The sequence below is a fragment of the Kwoniella shandongensis genome, chromosome 6 (genome assembly GCF_008629635.2).
Source record: "Kwoniella shandongensis chromosome 6, complete sequence".
In the NCBI taxonomy this organism is placed as follows: domain Eukaryota; kingdom Fungi; phylum Basidiomycota; class Tremellomycetes; order Tremellales; family Cryptococcaceae; genus Kwoniella; species Kwoniella shandongensis.
Window position 1 is genome coordinate 1,298,409 of NC_089292.1, and position 12,953 is coordinate 1,311,361.

General features: G+C 49.8%; 5 protein-coding genes across 5 annotated transcripts; 2 read left to right on the forward strand and 3 right to left on the reverse strand.

The window, feature by feature from the left end:
• Nucleotides 1-75: 75 nt before the first annotated feature.
• On the reverse strand, nucleotides 76-2,395 carry CI109_103765 (glutamyl-tRNA(Gln) amidotransferase subunit B, mitochondrial; the record flags this gene model as incomplete). Its single annotated transcript, XM_032001731.1, has 10 exons — nucleotides 76-514; nucleotides 607-803; nucleotides 863-1,038; nucleotides 1,142-1,253; nucleotides 1,357-1,539; nucleotides 1,605-1,702; nucleotides 1,774-1,852; nucleotides 1,920-1,982; nucleotides 2,048-2,124; nucleotides 2,191-2,395. The coding sequence occupies 10 exons, from the start codon at nucleotides 2,393-2,395 to the stop codon at nucleotides 76-78; spliced, it is 1,629 nt and encodes a 542-aa protein (XP_031863894.1).
• Nucleotides 2,396-3,772: 1,377 nt separating this feature from the next.
• On the forward strand, nucleotides 3,773-5,081 carry CI109_103766 (uncharacterized protein; the record flags this gene model as incomplete). Its single annotated transcript, XM_032001730.1, has 3 exons — nucleotides 3,773-4,139; nucleotides 4,300-4,951; nucleotides 5,015-5,081. 3 exons carry the CDS (start codon nucleotides 3,773-3,775, stop codon nucleotides 5,079-5,081), a joined length of 1,086 nt encoding a protein of 361 aa, XP_031863893.1.
• A 535-nt stretch (nucleotides 5,082-5,616) lies between these two features.
• Nucleotides 5,617-8,634, reverse strand: CI109_103767 (uncharacterized protein; the record flags this gene model as incomplete). The annotated part of the gene is made up of 3 exons (XM_032001729.1): nucleotides 5,617-6,145; nucleotides 6,212-8,494; nucleotides 8,564-8,634. 3 exons carry the CDS (start codon nucleotides 8,632-8,634, stop codon nucleotides 5,617-5,619), a joined length of 2,883 nt encoding a protein of 960 aa, XP_031863892.1.
• An 886-nt stretch (nucleotides 8,635-9,520) lies between these two features.
• Nucleotides 9,521-11,524, reverse strand: CI109_103768 (uncharacterized protein; the record flags this gene model as incomplete). Its single annotated transcript, XM_032001728.1, has 5 exons — nucleotides 9,521-10,023; nucleotides 10,087-10,284; nucleotides 10,351-10,866; nucleotides 10,933-11,268; nucleotides 11,350-11,524. The coding sequence occupies 5 exons, from the start codon at nucleotides 11,522-11,524 to the stop codon at nucleotides 9,521-9,523; spliced, it is 1,728 nt and encodes a 575-aa protein (XP_031863891.1).
• Nucleotides 11,525-11,811: 287 nt separating this feature from the next.
• CI109_103769 (mitochondrial 37S ribosomal protein bS21m) lies at nucleotides 11,812-12,712 on the forward strand (the record flags this gene model as incomplete). Its single annotated transcript, XM_032001727.1, has 2 exons — nucleotides 11,812-12,381; nucleotides 12,665-12,712. 2 exons carry the CDS (start codon nucleotides 11,812-11,814, stop codon nucleotides 12,710-12,712), a joined length of 618 nt encoding a protein of 205 aa, XP_031863890.1.
• Nucleotides 12,713-12,953: the final 241 nt, after the last annotated feature.

Sequence of the window (12,953 nt, forward strand, 5' to 3'; positions counted from 1 at the left end):
ATTGTATAAGATATGCTCTAGATTGCGGCAATCAATAGCGGATGTCTGCCCTATCCATTGAGTAAAACCCACATCTTACTCCGTCAACAACTCTTCTAAGACGACCTTGGCCTTCCTAGCATCCGCTCTCCCTCCTGAGATTTTCATCACCTCGCCAACCAATCTCATTACCACTTTATCATTCCCCTTTTTCGCATCCATCACAGCTTTCGGCTGATTCTCCATTGCTTTTCGACATGTATCCTTTAGGTCTTCACCTCCATCTCTACCACCTCCTGCTGAAGCAGAAGAGGCGGAAATTCCCAATTCCTCCAAGATCGATTCGAGTGTTGTTGTGGATTCTGGAGGTGACGGCATCGTGAGGAGATGCTTCAAGATTGATTTACCAGTCGTTCCTGTTATCGTCCCCTCTTCGATGGAGGTAACGAGCTGTCGCATCAGACCAGACGGGATAGTCGTGGGTGACCAAACTTTGTTAAGTTTACCCAGTTGACCAAGTGTCTCATGCACGATCCTAGCCACATCAACCGAGAGATCAAAGGTCAGCCTCGCTGTCTTTCGCTGTAACCCAAATGATGCTTCTCAAGTCGGTCAGATCGCACTTACCAGTTCATCGCTCTTTTCGCTAACTTCTTATCTCCTCCCGCTACATCCTCGAAATACCTCACTCCTGTCGCTTTGTATTCGTCCAATCCCAACAATGTCTCCACATCCCTTTTGGTGACTCCGTACTCTGTCGTTAGTCGCTCTACGGATTGCCATGGCATCTCCGGTAACTGGTCCTTTAACTTCGACAGATAGCTCTGGATAGACCGCCATTAGCTGGTCACTCTTCCTACTATGCTGAAGATAGGTTACTTACAGGATCGACCACCATCGCAGGGAGGTTTGAGTCTGGCATATATCGATAATCCGTCGCTTCCTCTTTCGATCGTAATGAGAACGTTTGCAAAGTGAGCTCATTCAGACCTCGCGTTTCCTGGACAAGGGGTGTATCTGTCGTGAGATAATGTTGTATATGTCGACGACGTTCGGATTCTGCGTTTAGTAGTGATGTCAGCTCAGCGATTAGGAACGGCGTATAGGTCACACTCTATATAGAGTAGAAGACTGATCGCTGATGGAGATGGCAGCGACTCACCTATCGCTGCTTGGAGGAATCTGATCGAGTTGATATTCTTGATCTCACATCGAGTCCCGAATGCAGAACCAGGTCGGTGAACCGAGACATTGACATCTACTCTGAGGTTGCCCTATAGATGCCACAAAATCATTAGTGTTGAGGTACAGAGACGACAAAGCCTGTCCGCGGCTTTCAAGAGGAGATGATAAGCTGATTCTAGACCAACCACTCACCTTCTCCATATCCCCGTCAGCCGATCCCACTCTCCTTAGGAGCCCTTGCAACTTCTTCACGAACGCCCCCGCTTCTTCCGCACTTCTCATATCCGGTTCCGTGACAATTTCCATCAATCCCGTTCCTGCCCTATTCAGATCTACAAGGACCGCATCGCCGACGGTTTGAGATTTTGCCGTGTCCTATCGTCACGAAGCGATTCAGCTTGACTTAACATGATCACGGAGGGCATAAGATGAGAACTGACCTGTTCAATTTGGAGTTGATGGATCCCGACGTCGAACGTCCTTGATGATCCGTTATCACCCTTGTTTATCTGTATTCTACCGCTCCGAGCGAGGGGGTCTACACGTCATACACATGGCACGATCAGCTTCATTCGTGACTCAGCCGCATGATTTCCGAAGCTGACTAACTGTAATGTTGAGTAATCTGATATGAGGCTGGTATATCATGGTAGAAGTAATGTTTTCGATCGAATGTGGATCTTGGATTCTGGTTGATACGTTTGTGAGTGACATATAACGAGATGCGAGAGCAACAGACCGAGATGAAAACTCACTATATTACAGTTCAACGCCAACGCTGTTAACAACGATAATCTCACAGCATTGAGATCCAATTGCTACATCGGTCTAGAATCAGCACATATGCAGAGCAGCAGAAGAAGACAGGAGGGCAACCACTCACAGGTAATGTTCCTGGAAAAGCAGCATCATGCAGGTTCACGTTCGTATTCGGCACATCACCATACGACGTTGAAGCCGCTATAACCAGTCTATCATCAGTATGGGCAAAATGTTTCCGTTTGGGACGAGAGCGTTTCAGCTTACATGAGAAGAGTTTACGACCCGTTTTGAGCTGAGCGTGGATCTCTAATCCTATGACAGTCTCCCATTCTCCATCAAGTCCGTTATCGGCTTCTGTGGATTTGGCCTTGCCTTTTCCTTTGATATCGGCTCTTGTCGCATAGGTCCTCATACCTCGTATCGTATTTGTAACAGTGAGCACTGTCAATCGTCTCAGGCTGAATGACATATTAGACAGAATGTGCCAACGGTAACCGTAGGGTATAAGTTACACGAAATAACATAAAGAAAAGATCAACGAAAGAAGGTGCGAAGCTAATAGACCCCAACTTCCACGTCACGACTTAAATGTGACCCGTGAGTACCACGTGGATATACTTCCGCGATGCGATAGTTGGTCGTCGGCAAGTCCCGCTCTACCGGAAAAATGAGTCAAGTCGTACTCTCCTAGTTTTACCGAGATCGGGATGGATCATTGCGCCGCACCACTCGGATCACCTCGTATTTACTGTACACCGACCTCGGTCTTGCCAATGTCAATGATACAAACGATGCACGATGCGTAGAGGAGCCTTGGCGATGGGAGATGTTGATCAGCTGATCAATTGATAGATAAGAAGGCGGATAGTAACCGGTGATCTTGACGGATTTGTTCGGAGCACTTGAACTGATGGGGGAAAACTGACGGTTATAAGCATGCCTCGCAGTAATCCCGGGGGTTAATGAGTTGTTCCTTGACGATCCGATTCCGTAATTAGGAAAAGCAGCGATATGTAATCTCTCGCACTCTCGGGAAGTTTGTGATATCACGGTTCCTGTCTGACGGAATCTGTACTCCCATCGCGCTGCACTACAAATCACTTTGAGCGATTCTACAAATACAAATACAAGCAGAGGTTGACCCTGACTGGTTGTTATTGGTATGAGAACCAGGGGGATGGTGCTGCATGATACAGTATGACCAATTTCGGTGTGTATTTGTAGAGAACAAGTGCAGGCCGGATAAGGAGCATGCTATGATCGGAAGGGGTAGATGAAAAATTGATCGTGGTCAGACCAGAGACCTGCTCCAACATATAAAGAAGGGAAGAATCTCAAGGGTTGGATGACCTGGCCCCCTTTTCAGCTACTCTATCACACCTTCTTGACAACCAACCCAAGTGCCGCCAGACCCTGTCTTGCCTTACCCTTGCCCTGCGAACCGGCCCGTGATTACACCCCATCTCGGTTGATTCGACTAGTTCCGCCCTCTGTATAGTCCGCTGTCCGCTGTCCGCTGTTCGCCGCCGTCCGCTTATAGAAAATAAACGAGACAACCGGCTGCCGTGTGTTTGGCACAATAGCGCTTAATACGTGTCCCACTCCACATACACCATCTACGACTTTCCCACACGTTTAAACACCAACAATTCAGCACAGAGACATACTCCACATGACCATGTTATCTTCTCGTACAAGTATCGTCACCCGTCTACTTCCGAAATCCACAAGTATATCAACCACCACTTGTCGACGTACTTTCCTATCCATCTCTTCTCTTCAACAACAGTCTTCTATCACTACAACAAACAACAACAAAAGAACTATACATACAACTAGGCCAGCCATGTCGACTCTTCAAGGCTTCACAATCCCCAAGACTCAAACCGCTGCGGTTGTCAAATCTATCGGTGCACCACTCGAAGTTCAGACCGATCACCCAGTCAAACAAGCCGCGGATCTCAAACCTGGAGAATGTCTAGTTCACATCTCTCACACAGGTGTCTGTCACACCGATCTCCACGCCAAGCAAGGTGATTGGCCCGTCAAACCCATGAACCCCTTGATCGGCGGTCACGAAGGTGTCGGTATCATTGTCGCTATCGGAGAGAACACACCCAACTCCCCTGTCAAGCTCGGTGATCGGGTCGGTATCAAATGGATGGCAGACAGTTGTCTCAACTGTGAATTCTGTCGAAGAGGTTTCGAGATGAGTAAGTACATTCCTCAACTCCCCCCGATCGAACGGTCATTTTGAAACGAAACCCCTCTCATGATGCGTTCTTGCGCGGGTGAAGATCTTGGAGTTTAATTTACCAACAAACCAAAAACAAGCATAAACCCGCTAACGTCATCCTTCTTCCCCCCAAATAGACTGTCCCGAGGTGAAACTTTCTGGTTACACTGTTGACGGTACATTCTCCGAATACGTCGTTTCCTACACCAACCACGTCACTCCTATCCCCAAGGAGCTCGACTCTGCCGGTGCCGCTTCGATCCTCTGTGCGGGTGTGACCACCTACAAGGCGCTCAAGGTTTCCAACACCAAAGTGGGAGACTGGGTCGCTTTGCCCGGTGCTGGTGGTGGTCTCGGACATTTGGCAGTTCAATATGCCAAAGCTATGGGACTCAAAGTCATCGCTATCGATACCGGTGCCGCCAAAGAGAAACTCGTCAAGTCACTCGGTGCCGATGCATGGGTCGATTTCAAGACTTCAAAAGATATCGTAGCCGATATCAAAGCCGCGACCGGTGGTCTCGGTCCTCATGCCGCTCTCGTCACCGCCGCTTCGCAAACAGGTTACACTCAAGCCGTCAAGTACCTCCGAGAGGGTGGTACTCTTGTCTGTGTCGGTATGCCCGACGCAGAGATGGGTGCCAACGTCTTCTGGACAGTCTTCAAGTCTATTCGAATCCAAGGCTCTTACGTCGGTACAAGACAAGATGCCGTCGAGGCACTCGACATTGCTGCCGCCGGTAAAGTCAAGGTCACCTTTGAGCAGAAGGGTTTGGACGCCCTCAAGGAGTGAGTGACGTTAGATCTTCCTCTATCACTACCTCGTACTAAACATATCTCCTTCACTCACAGCGTTTACGAGGACCTCGAGGCAGGCAAGATCGCAGGTCGTGTCGTCTTGGAAGTTTCCAAGCAGTAAAAAGCAAAATGAAAGAGAGCATGGCGATGTGAAGGGTTGTAGTTTTATTTAAGGGATATTGTTTGATGAAGAGCGAGTAGTATCATGAAAAAAGAAACCGAAGAAGACGATAATTTGAGACGAATGCATCATTGTGTTCATATCTTAGCAACACCTCGCAATGTGCAGGACAAGCAGAAGAGATTGAAGGACTGACCTTGCACCTGTCATTTTCAGTCAGACACCGACATCGCGCCCAGTACTTGAAGAAAACACATATTGCTTTGAGCGAAGTGGCCCTTCAGATAATGTATAACATTGTTGCAATCAGAGTGAAAGAGTAATTCGTCAAAAGCCGTTGAGGCATGCATGTCTATCTACTCTAGGATCTAGAGAGGTAGTTTTTGATATTATGATCTATGTACAATGATTGGGGCAATAGTGTCTGTCTATATGATGGTTTGTGTAAACTAAAGAGGTATGATATGAATGTTGAATCCGAATTGTCGTTGAAAAGAACCAAAAAAGAAAGGATTAGGTATAAGTTCTACTGCGTTTAGAACAATCCCTCGATATCGCCAGTCTCGGGGTTGAGGTCGATGTCATAGAAACCGGGTCTTGTAGTCAAACCGGGCATAGTGCTCATATCTCCAACCAAGGGGTAGACGAAGCTCGCTCCAGCACTTAATCGCACATTCGTGATCGGTAATGTGAATCCAGTGGGCACACCCTTCTTGCTAGGATCGTCCGACAAAGACAAGGCAGTCTTCGCCATACAGATGGGCAAGCCACCGTAACCTTGTTTCTCATATCGCTCAATCTCAGCTTGAGCTTCGGGTGAAAGATCAATACCGTCCGCGCCGTACATTTCCTTGGCGATAATCTCAATCTTGTTGACAAGAGGTTGGTTGAGATCGTACAAGAACTTGAAGGTAGAGTCTTCGGAACAGGCGTCGATGACGGCCTTGGCGAGCTCAACAGCTCCCTCTCCACCCTTGGCCCAGTGGTTGGCGGGGACGGCGTAATCGGCTCCGACACCAAGAGCGTACTTCTGAACAAGAGCCATCTCGGCTTCAGTGTCATTGCTGCAAAAATCAAGTGGCATAATGAGTAAGCTGATGTCCAGGTTGATTGCAAATCGAATCACTCACGAGAACTTGTTGATGGCAACAACGACCTTCAAGCCAAACTTCTTGGCGTTCTCAATGTGTTTACCCAAGTTGGCACAACCCTTCTCGAGCAAGTCCAAGTTCTCAGCGGTGTAGACCGCGTCAAGGGGTTTACCGGGAGTGACAGCGGGACCACCACCGTGCATCTTGAGAGCTCGGATGGTGGCGACGAGAACGACGGCGTTGGGCTTTAGACCGGAGACTCGAGTCTTGATGTTACAGAACTTCTCCATACCGATATCGGCACCGAAACCAGCTTCGGTGATAACGTAACCGTTTCGAGATGGGTCGTCACCTTCCTCGATACCGGCAAGCTTGAGGGCAATTCGGTCAGCGATGATGGAAGAGTTACCGTGGGCAATGTTGGCGAAGGGACCAGCGTGGACAAAGACGGGAGTACCTTCGAGAGTTTGCATGATGGTGGGCTTGATAGCGTCCTTCATCAAGACGGCCATGGCACCGGCACAACCGATGTCCTCGGCAGTGACGGGGTCACCAGCCTTGCTGGAAGCGACGACCATTCGACCGAGACGAGCTCGCATGTCGGCGAGGTCCTTGCTGAGAGCGAGGACAGCCATACACTCGGAAGCGACGGCGATGTCGAATGCGGTCTTCCTCTCGAGGCCCTTCTCGGTAGGAGCTTGTCCGACTGTGATCTGTCGGAGGTATCGGTCGTTGGTGTCGAGAACACGGTTCCAGGTCAAAGTGGAAGCGTCGATATCGAGACGAGCGAACTTGGCAGCCTCCTCCTCGGTCAAGTCGTTGGGGTTGGTCTTGTCGATGCCGAGCTTGTGCAATCGTGCAAGCATGGGCTTGGAGAAGGTCCTGACGCCCTTCTTGGGAGGACAGAGTCGGTTGAAGAGACCCTTGTCGGATTGAGTGGCCTCGTGGAACATCCTCGCGTCAATGGCGGCAGCGAGCAAGTTGTTGGCAGCAGTCACGGCGTGGATATCACCGGTCAAGTGAAGGTTGAACTCGGTCATAGGGATGACCTGAGAGTAACCACCACCGGCGGCACCACCCTTGACACCGAAAGTAGGACCTTGGGAAGGTTGTCGGACACAGGCGATGGCAGTCTTCTGGAGGTGAGCACCAAGGGCCTGAGCGAGACCGATGGTGGTGGTGGATTTACCCTCACCGAGAGGAGTAGGGGTGATACCGGCAACGACGATGTACTTTCCGTCGAGTCGGTCCTTGAGTCGGTTGAGAACGCTGAGCTCGATCTTGGCCTTGTATCGACCGTAAGACTCGACCTCATCGGGGTGGACACCGATCTCCTCGGCTATGGTAGCGACAGGCTTAGGAGTCTGCGCGACGGCGATCTCGATATCGGAGGGGACCTGCTCCTTGAGCTCGAGGGGGAGAGGGACGAGCTGCCTAGCACGTCGAGTAGACCAAGCTCGCTTGGCAGCCTCGAAAGTGTTGTTCATGAGCATGGCAACGGTCATGGGTCCAACACCACCTGGGACGGGAGTGATGAACGAGGCAACCTTGGAAGCGGACTCAAACTCGACGTCACCGACCAGTCGTTGACCGGACTTCTTGCTAGCGTCAGGGATGTAGTTGGTACCGACGTCGATGACGATGGCACCGGGCTTGAGCCAGTCACCCTTGACGAACTCGGCTTGACCGATAGCGGCAACGACGACATCGGCGGTCTTGACGATCTCCTTGAGGTTCTTCGTCCTTGAGTGACATTGGGTGACGGTAGCGTCCTTCTTTCGGAGCAATGCACAGACGGGAGTACCGACGATATCTGATCGGCCGAGAACAACGACGTTTGCACCCTTGAGATCGAAACCGGTCGACTCGATGAGCTTGATGGAACCAGCGGGGGTACAAGGTGTGAAGTAAGGTGTACCGATTCGGCTACTGAGAAGACCGATGTTCTCGGGGTGGAAACCGTCAACGTCCTTGGTCACGGAAACCGAGTCGACAACTTCCTTCTCCTCGGTCTTTCCAGCACCTTCGAGGGGAAGTTGGACCAGGATACCAGAGACCTTTTCGTCCTGATTGGCCTTCTTGACAGCCTCGAGGAGTCGCTTTGTACCGGATCCAGCGTGAGCGCCAGACTCTTCGTCGGAGGGGATCTGGATGTGTTCGACGGTCATACCGCTCTCTTCGGCAGCCTTGAGCTTCATACGGATGTAAGTGGCCGAAGCGGGGTTTGACCCGAGCTGGAAGATGACGAGGTGGGGAGCATGGAAAGTGGGGTTGGTAGATTGCAATTGAGCAATAGACTCGGAGATGGAAGTTCGAATTTGCCTAACAACCAGAAACACAAGAGTCAGATAAAAGAAAGCCAGAAAAAAGTCGCGCGCGTGTGGTACTCACTTGGCAATGGCGGTTCCATCGATGATTTTGGCCTTTCCAGCCTCACCCATCTCGATATCAGAGGACGACATCTTTTCTATTCTAGACGATAGCGAGAAAGTCCTTCTTTGAGAAGAAGAAATAGAGATGACCGCGGCGCCGCGTGTGTTAAGGGTGGTTGATCGGGAAGTGAGAACCGGTCTTATAGACGATGATATTCTCCTTGAAGGTGATGAAGCCGATGCAGAAAGGGATAATGACTGACGTGAACCTCCTGTAAAAGGTATTCTAATGATTCGCATTGAGGAAGAGAACGAACGAACGGAATGGGATGCAAGGAAACCGGGTCTAAGGGGTGGGTGGGTCGAGTGTGCGTGTTATCTATGTATCGCGTTGATTGATTGGGTGGGTACCGTGTGGTGTATGCAGTATGCAGCTAAGAAGAGAGGATGAAAAAGGTGGAAAATGGAAAAAAATTGGAAAACAACGATGGAATGGAAAACGGAGAGTGCCGCCCTTCTCACCGTACAACTTGGAGTCATCGGATTATTGGAAAACACCACTCAGTTATTTTCCAAGATCGAGTCCTGTAGACCCACTTATTTTCCAAGAACAGTTGATATATTCCGTAGATCATACATCGCACAAGCCACTCGCGTTATCGCTCATCGAACACAATACCGAATCTGAAGCGGCAGTACCATCCAAGTTCATCGCTTCCATCCCCATCATCATCACTATCTCTACATGCATTCACTGCCTGAAAAGACGATCGAGTCGAGTCGAAATGGCATGGTTCGCAGCAAGATTGGAAAAGTTTCGACTGATAACGGTTGTCACTCGGGTGGAGGTCAAATCTGATTGTGGCTAATCTTGGCGGATGACGGAATTGTGGCACCGTGCGCTTTTGCTGTTTGGTATCATGGTAATCCACCCCTTTGGTTACAATATGCATGAACAACAGCTCTCTCTATTCTTCTATATAGCATCTGACAAAGCTTCTTTCTCGTTTATTCCCACAGGCATAGTGTCCTTGGTCAAACCGTTCCCTGACTCTGTTCCATCTTCCTTAGGCACCTCGACCCACCCCCATCTTCTCGTCAGACCACCTTGCATTAAGCCAAAGAACACCGCCATGACCGTGGAGCTCATGATGATGACATTGTACGGCATCGAAAAGTCGGGCGTCGGGACATCCAGTAGTAACCGATTGGTGTAAATCCTCTTTCTCTCAGACCTTCTCGCCTCATCATCGCTGCCCTGGTTCTGCTCCAAGTCCAAGAGTGTGAGCACTCCCGAGGAGAGCTCGACACCTCTCTCAGCATCCGGTCTATGCTCGGTATATTTGAGAGTAAGCTTGGTGAATGGTATTGTAAGGACGATTGTAGACCTCTGAGGCAGTGTCAAGGAGAAATGTAACGTTGTGGTCGATACTTTGGGCGGGGTCGAGGGGTGATACTCGACATCACGGAGTAACGTAGCTATACAGGCATCAGTCAGCTGGGTGTTACTCTGTACCACATCTTCGGATCTCCGACACTCACGATCATCCTTTCTTCCCTCGATGTGAACTTTGATCTCGCTCATCCAACCTTTGGCCCACCAAGGCCATATCTCGCTATACACAGCATCTCGCGACACTGCGCCATTGTTGGTGATCTTGATCTGGAACGTGCCGTCTGATGCCAACGAGTCGACAACTGTTCGTGAGATTGTAATTGGTGCTTTTGCAAACGTGCGAGCTATACAGACCACCCTGGACATCAGCTGCCCGTACCCCAGAGTCAAGCGACTTATGTAGGACATACGATACTTGAAGTCACCTTCGTCGTTCCACCTGACTTTGATGTCTTTTCCGCTCAACTGAGTAGTTTCATCCAGCATATCCCACTCCACAACCTCTCGTTTCACCCCATCCACCCACTTCTCCTCCACTCTACCTGCCGGTTCAGCTTCCATCCTGTCGCTGTCCACCTTTGGCTTGATCAACCTGATCACTGAACTCTCTGCCTCGGGGAATACCCTGGGCACATGCTTCTTGGACAGCGTCTCAATCGAGAACTCTCTACTGGCAGTCCCTCGTTCCGGAACAAGATCCACTACGCCTTCCCACCACCCTTTCCACCTTCCTTGCGGTTGAGACGACGAAGGCATGATCACTTCGATTCCTTCGGTCTTGAATCCCCACGAGAAGATGATACCAGGTTGTGCGAGCAGGGATGACAAACCTGAGAGACCTTTTGACGGGAGAAGGGAGAGGAAAGGCGTGAGATTCTCAGTACATAGATGGTGGTGTGGGTGTGACAAGAGGAAGTGGGTCAGGTCTAGAGACAGTAGTAGTGATATCAGTTGAATTCCAGCGCATTGTGAATGGAGAGCATATGACTCACTCGTATCATCACCGATGACAGGAGGATAGATCTCTCCAAACGTCCTAACATTCTCACCCTCATCACTTGGTCCCAGCCCAGCACAGAAAAGTCCACCAAGAGCATGAGTCACGCTATTCCATCTCTCCGAGCTAGTTTTCCGCATCTCCTCATCCTCTCTTAGCCAGCCGCGCACTTCACCGCCCCCACCTCCTGATTCATGATGCAGTGGACCAGACTCGGAAGAGCGGGATTGATCCCATCGACCAGCGACGAAGGAGACGGTGAGTTCGGACACGTTGTTCTGTTCCAGTGGGAGAAGAAGGGACGGTGGTGTGAGAGAGTGATGTGATTGGGCTAAGTGTAGAATACCATAATTGTCAGCTGATCCACTCACTCACACTACAGAACTAAGATTGTTGGCTGTTTTTTGCTTACCTATTGAGGAGGAAGACGAGCTCTCCGAAGTGAAATACGTCGTGAATTCGAACAAGACCGAAAGCTTCCCGTCCGGTAGAGGGTGTAAAGTCAACGATTCATGGAAGGAACTTGACGATACTGCAGCCGCATAGATCGGTGCGAGGATGATTATCCTCAATGAGCTGAGCAGCATGGCGTCGGGACTGCTCTTCAGTCTGTCGCAGTCAGATCAATGTGTTCTTGGTACGTCAATAGCAGCAATTCATGAAAACAACTGTTCAGCGCTTGGATGTCTAGGACGTGAAACGTGAACGTCCTCCACCGAGCATTAATTTTACCAAGTGGAATTTACCTCATTTATCCCGAGAAGTCAAGTCGACCATACCATCCATCCATCTATCCTTGACTTTAGTCTGTCTTTATTAAGTATCGACTAATCTCAACAATATCGTTCAGCTGTCAGACTAGCATCCCCGCGCAATGTCGCTCTTCTTCCGATCCGCCTTGAGGGCGAGTACGGCTCTCCCTTCCACCGCATCGACATCCCGTATCGCTACTTCGTTGATCACATTACAGCGATACAATTCGACTCTCCCTCCAACACCACCACCCACTACTTCTGAACTTTTCCCTTCTCCTTCTGGCAGTTCCAGTTCCAGTAACACTCAATCACAAGAGAAGACCAAATCTGCTTTATCATCACTACGATTCGAGATCCCTTCTTCTTCCTCGTCTTCCACCGGAACCGGCAGTGGAAGTGGAAGTGGAAGTGCGTCGTCCTCGTCCTCGTCGACAGATCCAAATGTTGAAGATTGGTGGACTATCGCTTCTCGTCGTAATCACATAGGATACCCCAACACGGTCTACACCGGTCGATCAATTCTCGTTCCTCGCGGAGGAGAGTTCAATACCGCGTACAGGAGATTGAATGGTTTATTGAGGAATGGCAATATGAAAAAGGAGTTGAGGCTGGGTGAATTTTACGAGAAACCGAGTGTCAGGAAGAGGAGGTTGTTGTCAGAGAGACATAGGAGGAGGTTCAAGGAGATGGTGAGTGGTTTCTGTCTTCTCTGAGACCAGGGGTCGAGATGGGAGTCTCGTTGTTTTTTTTTCAGTTTCCGCCATGTGTCGTGTCGCCACGAGGTGGGAAACAGGAGGGAGAGTAGAAGATCATAGGACTCTTGTGTCCATCAGGCTTAATGGTCTTTTTCTCGCTCCACCTGCTCTCTTGCGCAGGAGCCGTTCATGAACAGGACAGTTCTGTGTGTGGAAGAGCAGAAGCGACCGATCAATCAGCACACTGGACCGCCGCTGACACCCACTCCTCCCTTAGGTTAGGACAAAGGTCCAGCAAGTCATCTCGATGCGAAGCAGAGGATAGACGGGATCGTAGACGCACCATTCATGCATTGTCATATCCTGCGAGAAACGAGTTTGGTTCACGAATGATGCTGCGACATACTGCCGTAGTATCTAAGTCACACTTGCAATAACTGAACTCATTCAACGGAGAATAACCTGTACTGAGGACTGATGGATACAATGTGCATGTGCAACAGTGAAATGATACAACAATGGACTTATTTAAGTGACTGCTTGATATCTCGCTCCACTTCGACTTC